At 44.1% G+C, this 11,634-nt stretch overlaps 1 protein-coding gene across 7 annotated transcripts in view; it reads right to left on the reverse strand.

Annotated features, from left to right (window-relative positions):
* LOC135248593 (Fc receptor-like protein 5) overlaps positions 1-11,046 on the reverse strand; it is a 67,524-nt gene extending 56,478 nt beyond the window's left edge. For 2 of the 7 annotated variants that reach the window (XM_064323403.1, XM_064323404.1), the window contains exons 1-7: positions 10,694-11,037; positions 9,992-10,249; positions 8,385-8,675; positions 7,136-7,393; positions 5,528-5,818; positions 4,244-4,528; positions 3,351-3,626 (exon numbers count right to left, since the gene is read on the reverse strand). In XM_064323403.1, coding sequence (XP_064179473.1) covers positions 3,351-3,626; positions 4,244-4,528; positions 5,528-5,818; positions 7,136-7,393; positions 8,385-8,675; positions 9,992-10,249; positions 10,694-10,853 — 1,819 coding nt within the window. In that variant the 5' untranslated portion in view covers positions 10,854-11,037. Of the gene's footprint in view, positions 1-3,350; positions 3,627-4,243; positions 4,529-5,527; positions 5,819-7,135; positions 7,394-8,384; positions 8,676-9,991; positions 10,250-10,693 lie in introns of all 7 variants that reach the window. The other 5 variants (XM_064323401.1, XM_064323407.1, XM_064323402.1 and 2 more) reach the window with 5 other exon arrangements.
* Between the last annotated feature and the right edge of the window lie 588 nt (positions 11,047-11,634).

Below are 11,634 nucleotides of genomic sequence, written 5' to 3' on the forward strand. Positions count from 1 at the left end.
CAACTGTTTCTTCCCAAAACTCATGAGTGTCCCCATGACTGCACCCCAATCAGGATTTCCCCTCCTGCAAGCTGAGAAGCATCACATTGAAAAATAATCCTGAGGCTCCAAATGTTCTTCATTGACATGAGCACACTGACCCAGCTTCTTGTGAGGTTTTATTAGTCAGCTTCCACATTCTCTTCGGTGTATTTGACAGCTGCTTCATTAGGCGACCCTGCACATCAATAAACACGTATAAACACAACAGAGGAGAGAACTGTGAGTGAGAATTAACAGTTCTGCAGCCTGAAATCTGAAACACATATTGTTTTTAGATGTGTTCCCCTATAAAATGACATCACCTGGTTTCCTGCACCATTTCAAACTATTCTCCACCTTCGCTTCCCTCCTCATTCCTCCTCCACCCCCACCTCCCTCTTCCCTCTCCGCAGATGACTTTCTGGCCGCCTTTGAAGGAAAGGTGGCTACAATCCGGAACTCCTTTGCCCATCCAGTGAGCCCCCCAACCCCCCGGCACAAACCCACAGCCACACTGACCTCCTTTGAAATGCTGGAGGACTCCGATGTATTACAACTCATCACCTCTCATCGTGCAACCACCTGTCCACTTGACCCCATCCCATCTAAAGTTCTCCAATCCATTTCCAGCGAGCTCCTTCCCTATCTGTCCTCTATTGTTAATTCCTCCCTCTCCTCTGGTCGTGTTCCCTCTGTTTTTAAGATGGCTCGTGTTACCCCACTTCTCAAAAAACCCACCTCAGACCCCTCCGATGTAATGAATTATCGACCCGTATTGCTTCTACCCTTTCTGTCCAAAACCCTTGAACGAGCAGTTCTTAAACAACAAACCTCTTTTCTCCATCAGAACAACCTGCTAGACCCTCACCAGTCTGGCTTCCGATCCGGGCACTCAACAGAGACTGCACTCCTAGCTGTGACGGAGGCACTTGCCACTGCAAGAGCCTCACGCCTCTCCTCTGTCCTGATCCTTCTTGACCTGTCTGCAGCTTTTGACACGGTCAACCATAAAATACTCCTCTCCACCTTGGCTGGGATGGGAATTGCCGGGACTGCCCTGTCTTGGTTCGCTTCCTATCTTGCAGATAGGACCTACCAGGTCACCAGGAAGGGATCTGCCTCTGCTTCTCATCCACTTGTTACGGGAGTGCTGCAGGGATCTGTACTGGGTCCTCTGCTGTTCTCCTTATACACCAGATCTCTTGGTTCAGTCATTAATTCACATGGCTTCTCCTATCATTGTTATGCAGATGACACACAACTCTTCTTTTCTTCCCCCCCTCGGCCACACAGGTCTATGATAAGATCTCTTCCTGCCTGGCTGACATCTCCACCTGGATGGCCAGCCACCATCTGAAGCTCAACCTCAACAAAACTGAGCTGCTCTTCTTCTCGTGCAAGACCTCCTTACTTCGTGAGCTCTCAATCACGGTTGATGGCACCACAGTAACTGCCTCTCACTCTGCCAAGAGTTTGGGGGTGGTCCTGGATGACCAATTGGACCTCAAGGAGCACATCAAGGCAACATCACGGTCCTGCAGATTCCTTCTGTACAACATCAGAAGGATTCGACCATATCTGACGACGCACTCCACCCAGCTGCTCATCCAGGCTACGGTGACCTCTCGCCTTGATTACTGCAACTCTCTCCTTGCAAGCCTGCCAGCTTGTGCCATACAGCCACTACAGATGATTCAGAATGCTGCTGCCCGACTCATCTACAACCTCCCCAAATTCTCCCACGTCACTCATCTGCTGCAATCACTTCACTGGCTACCGGTCGCCGCCAGGATCCGGTTCAAAGCCCTGACCCTTGCCTACACTGCTGCCAACAGGACAGCCCTCATCTACTTGCAGGACATGACTCAATTCTATGTGCCTGCTCGACCACTTCGCTCTGCGGCAGCAGGGCGCCTTGTAACCCCTCCCACCCGCCCAAAGGGATCACAGAGCTTCTCCACCCTAGCTCCCCAGTGGTGGAACGAATTCCCCGTCCCTCTCCGAACCTCCCCCTCACTACCCATCTTCCGCCGTGGCCTGAAGACTCATCTCTTCAGACTATACCTAGACTAACCACCACCACGCTGTATCTCACTCTTTTATCAAAAAAAAAAAAACCCTTTTCCTGTCACTTGTTACATGTTGCCCCATCCCAACACCTCTTGGTAATTTGTATTTGTCCTAATACTGTAGCTTATTCTTCTGCCTAGTTGGCTTTGCAGATGTTAGGCCAGAATAGTGTTCACTGTTCTCGGCTAGAAATAGCTGACAAAATAAGTATTGTACCTTACTGAACCCGTGTTTAGCAGTTGTCTACGACCATGAAATGCACTTTTTTGTACGTCGCTTTGGTTAAAAGCGTCTGCCAAATGAATGTAATGTAATGTAATGTAATTTCACACACAGTATAATGGAGGCCAGCAGGAGAGGAGCAGCTCCCAGACCGAATACCAGTATACAGCTACCTCTGGAGAGACACAGAGATGAGGGATATGTGGAGGATATAAACCTGTGCATATACAAGAATATATGGCGTGACAGGGTGGTAATCGGAACCCATGAAGTGGTTAATAGCTCTTATACTATGTATAACAACTAAAATGCGTGGGAAAATTTAAATAAAAAGGTATTTTTAAAGACATTTTATTAATTACAAAACTAACCCCATTATGTACACATCTGCCACTTTACTAAATATGGTTTCTTTGGTAATGATAAACCAGTTTCTCTTTTCTTATGTATGCAGAGTAGTCTCACTATCAGCCATCAAAAATATAAGAAAAGAGAAAAGACATTAAACAATGAAAAACAAAGTTCACAACTATTGTCATGGTGCATTTAGCAACTGGTATAGTGGGAAAACAGACAGCAGTATCATATATTCTAATCCACATAACTACGATACGTTAATATCTCCAAGCTTAATAAATGCTGGACCCCTGACCACAAAAATGTGAAATGGGTTGAAACTGAGATATTTTCTGGTTAAAAAAAACGCTTTCTATCTGCACAACTTAGCGGTTGATTTTATTAAATAACATGGTGTTAAGTTTCCTTTTACATCAGGATTTCTAAGTCAACAAATTGAAAGTTTTCGCGTAGTGATTTAGAACCATAATGAGGCAAAATTACCCACATTGCCATGCCTATACACAAACACAAATAAAACGATTGGTTGACATGGCTGTCAACCAATCGGAATTAAATATTTGTCTCAAGCCATATATATATTGTTAGACTGTTTGTTGCTCCTATGTATGGTAAGTGAATGGAAAGCAATGTAAATATTTTAAGGATAAAGTTTTATATATAATTTGAAAGAGACTCACCTGCAACAGTCAGAGTGATGGAGTCGCTGCGCTGTGATGTCACATTTCTCCCCTCCAGCCTCCCCTCACACCAGTACTGCCCCTGGTCAGACCCAGCAGCCCCAGTGATGTTTACACTGTACTCTTTAGAGAGAGATGTGGCTGTCTGGTTATGGTCTCTGTACCAGAAATGTGTCCAGTTGCTGTAGGAGTCCACCTCACAGCTCAGTGTGACGGTCTCTCCATTGTACAGTGGGCGCCATTTTGGCTTCACGATCAGAGTGGCCTTAGGCAGGGCTGTGGAAAGGAGACAGACTGGGTCACAGTTTCTTCTGTCAGAATTTAGAGATGACTGAGGAGGAAACAGTTGTGCATAAATTGCAAGGAAAAATAACTAGAAATATACATTTTCTTTGACTCTATAGGTGGTCCTGCACAATATTCCATAAATATTAAAATTTTAAGCATTTCACCCAAAATAAATTATATATGTGAAATAATAATCCAAATATTTTTATTCTCTATAGTGTGAGCATAAGTTGAGTTTCATTGAAATTTGGATAATTACACAAAGCCTCCAGCACTGCTGAATTCATCAGAATGCCAATAACATAATGGTGTGGAATGTTTTCATGACACACATTAGGCCAAATAATAACTGACCATCATTTGAGTGCCGGAGATTAGTTGAGTATCGTATCTGACCATGTGCATCCCTTTATGACTACAGTCTACCTGTATTCAAGTGGATATTTCCAGCAGTAATGAGTATTTTCACAAAGCTCATGTCTCCTCTAGCTGGTTCAATAAACAAGATGATGACTTAATTTTATTCCAATGACATGCATATTCCGCAGATCTCAATCCAATAGAGCATGTGACATATCTAAATTGAAAGCCTACCTGAGACTCACCTGCAACAGTGATGGAGTCGCTGCGTTGTGATGTCACATTTCTCCCCTCCAGCTTCCCCTCACACCAGTACTGCCCCTGGTCAGACCCAGCAGCACCAGGGATGGTGAGTCTGTTACCAGTTACACTGTGACCAGCAGTCTGAGACACAGCCATCTGGGTCTGGTCTTTGTACCAGAAATGTGTCCAGTTGCTGTAGGAGTCCACCTCACACCTCAGAATGACGGTCTCTCCACTGTACAGTGGACACCATTTTGGCTCTACAGTCAGAGAGGCATTAGGCAGGGCTGTGGAAAGGAGACAGACTGGGTCACAGTTTCTTCTGTCAGAATGTAGAAGTGACTGAGGAGGAAACAGTTGTGTATAAAATGCAAGGGAAAAAGAACCATGTCAGAAAGATTAATTATCTTTGAGACAATAGGTGGTCCTGCGCAATATTTCATAAAATATAAATATTTGAAGCATAACTTCAAAAGTAAATTATATATGTGAAATCATTCACAGAATATTTTTATTCTCTATAGTGTGAGCATAAGTTGAATATCATTGAAATTAGGATAATTATACAAAGTCACTAGCACAGCTGAGTTCATTAGAATCCCAATAACATGTATGAAATTTACAGAGAGTGGTGCAATAAACAAAAAAAATCCAGTGAGTGGCAGTTCTGTGGGTGAAAACACCTTATTAATGACAGCGTGGGGAAAAATGGGCAGACTCATTCAAGCTAGCAGAAAGGCCACAAATGGTTAAATAACAGCTATTTACAACAGTGCTGCGCAGAAGGACATCTCTGAATACACAACCCAAAACTAAACAATTGAAGAATGGATAAATGTATGGTCTGACAAATCTCAATTTATGCTACCACACATACGTAGATGGTAGGGTCTGAATTTGGCAAAACAATGAATCCATACTGCATAAAAATCCCATCCTGCTTTGTGTCAGCAGTAACAGCTGTTAGTGGTAGTGTAATGGTGTGGGCAATGTTTTTGTGGCACACACATTAGGCCCCTTAATACCAACTGAGCATCAATTGAGTGCCAGAACATACTTAAGCATTGTAGCAGACCATGTGCATCCCTTTATGACCACAGTCTACATTTTTTTCGAGTTGATACTTCCAGCAGGTAATGTGCCATGTCACAAAGCACGCGTTACCTGCAGCTGGTTCCACAAACAAGACGGCGACTTCATTTAACTCCAATGACTTGCACAGTCCCCGGATCTGAATCCAATAGAGCATGTGACATATCCAAATTGAAAGCATACCTGAGACTCACCTGCAACAGTCAGATTGATGGAGTCGCTGCGCTGTGATGTCACTTTTCTCCCCTCCAGCCTCCCCTCACACCAGTACTGCCCCTGGTCAGACCCAACAGCACCAGGGATGGTGAGTCTGTTACCAGTTACACTGTGACCAGCAGTCTGAGACATAGCCATCTGGGCCTGGTCTTTGTACCAGGAATATATCCAGTTGCTGTAGGAGTCCACCTCACACCTCAGGGTGATGGTCTCTCCATTGTACAGTGGGCGCCATTTTGGCTCTACAGTCAGAGTGGCTTTAGGCAGTGCTGTAGAAACAAACAGGCTGGGTCACAGTTCTGTTGTCATGCCAGTATTTTTATGACTATGGAAAAAACAAATCACCCTAAATGAAGGACAAAAACCAGGGCTGCTGCATTCCTATTTTCAATGACATTAAGAGAAGATATTCAAAAATCAGAAATGAAAAAGCTCTAATCCTGATCGTAATGGTACAAGAATTAAACTAAGAAACAGGATCCCAGAATAATCACAGCAGTTGGGCCCAGTGCATTATGGGAATGTGCCAATTTTGCACACTGAATAATGCCTCTCAGCACTCACCTGATACCAGTACGTGGGTTGGGTAACTGTACTCTGTGTTCTAATCAGCACTCACCTGATACCTGTTTGTGGGTGGGGTTACTGTACTCTGTGTTCTAATAAGCACTCACCTGATACCTGTATGTGGGTGGGCTAACTGTACTCTGTGTACCAGACTGGGTCTCCCCCCTGTGTGTGTTAGAGGAGCAACACTGAGGGTGTAAGAGCCTTTAGATGTTCTGGAAATATGGGCAATGTCATTTGATCCAGTTCCTTTTTACCAGTAATAATCCCAGCCATCTGAAGTCACTGTAACCTTACAAGAGAGACTGACGTGTTCTCTTGCATATAACTGCCTGTGTGGAGAGACAGTCAGGACAGGCGGGGGTTTCTCTATAACAGAGAGAACAGACTGAATCTCTCCCCCAGGTTCCTAATAATGGCATAATCAAACATACAGTGCAAACTGGCTTTAATCTGTGATACAGTAGAACATGGTTCGCTTATCCATGTACTGTGAAAGCATGTGACTATCTCAGAAAGGGTGTGGACGAGGCTGTGAAGACGGACAGACTGTGTCACAGCTCTAACCGCTCATTACATTACACTACATTACAGGCATTAGCAGATGCTCCTACCCAGAGGAATTTACACAACTTTTACATACAACTTTGCTAGTGGAGTGTAGACATGACTACAGAGGGACAGGCATGCTCTGATTGGGGTTGAATCAAAGAGCTAAAGCAGTAGGTTCTCTCATTCTGTCATAACAAATAGAAAAGGCTACATTCCATGGATTTAAACTTACAGAAGCTCAAATATTAACAATACAAACAGTGTGACAGTCAGAACCTCAATTCAATTGGTGGTATACCCAGCCCATTTAAGTGAAAATAAGTTAATTTTATATTTGTCTGTAATAAATGAACTGGTACGGGAAGCACAATGTGCACTGGGGAAGATTGAATAAATGTGTTAAATATGGTCTCTCTTTGGGACGAGTGAGACCACCAGTGTTCAGCTGCTGACCAGTTTTGACTCACCTGACACGTTCAGTCTGACAGGATCACTCATGGATTCAGCAGCACAGCTATATACACCACTGTGGGCTTCAGTAACAGGTGCGATGGTGTAGATGTTTTCTTGGGATACGTGCTTTGTCACCCAACCACTTGATTCAGTTCTGTACCATGAGAATCCATGATGTCTGAATGGCCGTCCCAAACACCTGAGAGTGACGGTCTCTCCAGTGAAGAACAGGGGCCAGTTAGGCTGCAGAGTCAGTACATCCTTTGGGCTCCCTGTACAAACAGTGCATGCACTACGTCAGTACATGTGTTTAAATACTCATGTCTGTTTATAGTGTCCTGATTAATGCCTCAGCTTAGTTTAGAACAGAAAAGAACTGCTTCTGTTTGTGATCTCTGTATCACCCCCTACTGTAGGACATGCCTCGAGTCTCACAGAAAAATATTTCTACATTAGCGTCCACATATGCAGTCAAATTAATCACATCATAATACTGTTAGACAGTCTTATTGTGAAACATGCAAGTCAACATATAAAGCATGGAGACATGGTAATGAGTTTTCGTTTTTTGTTCAACCAAAATTATAATGAGCAAGATACACAATCTAAGCAACTTTGACCATGGTATGATAGCTGGTTCCAGACGTGATGGTTCCAGCATCTCAGAAACAGCTTTGCTCCTGGGATTTTTATGCAGTACAGTCTCTAGATTTCACGGGGAGTGGTGCAATAAACTCCTGTGAATGGCATTTCTTTGGGGGCAAACACCTTGCTCATAAGAGAGGCCAGAACAGAATGGGCAGCCTCGTTCAAGCTAGCAGAAAGGCCACACATGCTCATATAACAGCTGTTTACAACAGAACTATGTAGAAGGGCATCTCTGAATACCCAACCCAAGACTAACAATTGAAACATGGTACTGTAAGAATTTGGCAAAACAGGATGAATCTATCCTGCTTTGTTTCTGCAGTAATGGCTAGTAGTGGTGGTTTAATGGTGTGGGGAATGTTCTTGTGACACCACTTAGAACCCTTAATACTAACTAAATATCATTTGAGTGCCAGAACATACTTAAGCATTGTAGCTGACCATACGCATCCCTGTAAGGCCACAGTCTTTCTTTTTTCAAGTGGATACTTCCAGCAGGTAATGCATCATGTCACAGACATGGCGGTGATTTCATTTTACTCCAATGACATGCACAGCCCTCCAATTTAACAGAGCATGTGACATATCCAAATTGAAAGCGTACCTGAGACTCACCTGCAACAGTCAGATTGATGGAGTCGCTGCGCTGTGATGTCACTTTTCTCCCCTCCAGCCTCCCCTCACACCAGTACTGCCCCTGGTCAGACCCAACAGCACCAGGGATGGTGAGTCTGTTACCAGTTACACTGTGACCAGCAGTCTGAGACACAGCCATCTGGGCCTGGTCTTTGTACCAGGAATATATCCAGTTGCTGTAGGAGTCCACCTCACACCTCAGGGTGACGGTCTCTCCATTGTACAGTGGGCGCCATTTTGGCTCTACAGTCAGAGTGGCTTTAGGCAGTGCTGTAGAAACAGACAGACTGGGTCACAGTTCTGTTGTCATGCCAGTATTTTTATGACTTTGGAAAAAACAAATCACCCTAAATGAAGGACAAAAACCAGGGCTGCTGCATTCCTATTTTCAATGACATTAACAGAAGATATTCAAAAATCAGAAATGACAAAGCTCTAATCCTGATCGTAATGGTACAAGAATTAAACTAAGAAACAGGATCCCAGAATAATCACAGCAGTTGGGCCCAGTGCATTATGGGAATGTGCCAATTTGCACACTGAATAATGCCTCTCAGCACTCACCTGATACCTGTATGTGGGTGGGGTAACTATACTCTGTGTTCCAGTCAGTACTCACCTGATACCTGCATGTGGATGGGGTTACTGTACTCTGTGTTCCAATCAGCATTCAACTGAGACCTGTATGTGGGTGGGGCAACTATAATCTGTGTACCAGACTGGGTCTCCCCCCTGTGTGTGTAAGAGGAGCAACACTGAGGGTGTAAGAGCCTTTAGATGTTCTGGAAATATGGGCAATGTCATGTGATCCAGTTCCTTTTTACCAGTAATAATCCCAGCCAGCTGAAGTCACTGTAACTATGCAAGAGAGACTGACATGTTCTCTTGTATATAACTGCCTGTGTGGAGAGACAGTCAGGACAGGCGGGGGTATCTCTATAACAGAGAGAACAGACTGAATCTCTCCCCCAAGTTCCTAATAATGGCATAACCAAACATACAGTGCAAACTGGCTTTAATCTGTGATACAGCAGAACATGGTTCGCTTATCCATGTACTGGAAAAGCATGTGACTATCTCAGAACGGGTGTGGGCGAGGCTGTGAAGACGGACAGACAGTGTCACAGCTCTAACCGCTCATTACATTACACTACATTACAGGCATTCGCAGATGCTCCTACCCAGAGCAATTTACACAACTTTTACATACAACTTTGCTAGTGGAGTGTAGACATGACTACAGAGGGACAGGCATGCTCTGATTGGGGTTGAGACAATGAGCTAAAGCAGTAGGTTCTCTCATTCAATCATAACAGATAGAAAAGGCTACGTTCCATGGATTCAAACATACAGAAGCTCAAATATCAACAATACAAACAGTGTGACAGTCAGAAACTGAACTCAATTGGTGGTATACCCAGCCCATTTAAGTGAAAATAAGTTAATTTTATATTTGCCTGTAATAAATGAACTGGTACGGGAAGCACAGTGTGCACGGGGGAAGATTGAATAAATGTGTTAAATATGGTCTCTCTGTGAGATGAGTGAGACCACCAGTGTTCAGCTGCTGACCAGTTTTGACTCACCTGACACGTTCAGTCTGACAGGATCACTCATGGATTCAGCAGCACAGCTATATACACCACTGTGGGCTTCAGTAACAGGTGCGATGGTGTAGATGTTTTCTTGGGAATTGTGCTTCATCACACTAATATCTGATTCATTTCTGTACCACCAGAATCCATAATGTCTGTATGGCCGTCCCAAACACGTGAGAGTGACGGTCTCTCCAGTGAAGAACAGGGGCCGGTTAGGCTGCAGAGTCAGTACATCCTTTGGGCTCCCTGTACAAACAGTGCATGCACTACGTCAGTACATGTGTTTAAATACTCATGACATGTTTATAGTGTCCTGATTAATGCTGTGGCTTCATTCGTTTAGAACAGTAAAGAACTGCTTCTGTTTGTGATCTCTGTATCACCCCCTACTGTAGGACATGCCTCGGGTCTCACAGAATAATATTTCTACATTACCGTCCACATATGCAGTCACATTAATCACATCATAATGCTGTTAGACAGTCTTATTGTGAAGCATGACATTCTGTTATCAATCATACGTTTCACTAAACTGTCTGAATGCGCCATGTCACAAAGCACACGTCACCTCTAGCTGGTTCCACAAACAAGATGACGACTTCATTTTAATCCAATGACCTGCACATTCCCCAGATCTCAATCCAATAGAGCATGTGACATATCCAAATTGAATGAGTACCTGAGACTTACCTGCAACAGTCAGATTGATGGAGTCGCTGCGCTGTGATGTCACTTTTCTTCCCTCCAGCCTCCCCTCACACCAGTACTGCCCCTGGTCAGACCCAACAGCACCAGGGATGGTGAGTCTGTTACCAGTTACACTGTGACCAGCAGTCTGAGACACAGCCATCTGGGCCTGGTCTTTGTACCAGGAATATGTCCAGTTGCTGTAGGAGTCCACCTCACACCTCAGGGTGACGGTCTCTCCATTGTACAGTGGGCGCCATTTTGGCTGTACCGTCAGAGTGGCTTTAGGCAGTGCTGTAGAAACAAACAGACTGGGTCACAGTTCTGTTGTCATGCCAGTATTTTTATGACTATGGAAAAAACAAATCGCTCTAAATGAAGTACAAAATCCAGGGCAGCTGCATTCCTATTTTCAATTTTATTAAGATGATAAGAAGATGATTTCAAAAATCAGAAATGAAAAAGCTCTCATCCTGATCGTAATGGTACAAGAATTAAACTAAGAAACAGGACCCCAGAATCATCTCAGCAGTTGGACCCAGTGCATTATGGGAATGTGCCATTTTGCACACTGAATATGCCTGTCAGCACTCACCTGATACCTGTATGTGGGTGGGATTACTGTACTCTGTGTTCCAATCAGCACTCACATGATACCTGTATGTGGGTGGGGTAAATATACTCTGTGTTCCCAACTGAGTCTCCCCCCTGTGTTTTGTAAGAGGAGCAACACTGAGGGTGTACAAGCCTTTAGATGTTCTGGAAATATGGGCAATGTCATGTGATCCAGTTCCTTTTTACCAGTAATTCCCAGCCAGCTGAAGTCACTGTAACCTTACAAGAGAGACTGACATGTTCTCTTGCATATAACTGCCTGTGTGGAGAGACAGTCAGGACAGGTGGTGTTTCTCTATAACAGAGAGAAACAGACTGAATCTCTCCCC

This window comes from Anguilla rostrata, chromosome 2 (genome assembly GCF_018555375.3).
Source record: "Anguilla rostrata isolate EN2019 chromosome 2, ASM1855537v3, whole genome shotgun sequence".
Classification (NCBI taxonomy): domain Eukaryota; kingdom Metazoa; phylum Chordata; class Actinopteri; order Anguilliformes; family Anguillidae; genus Anguilla; species Anguilla rostrata.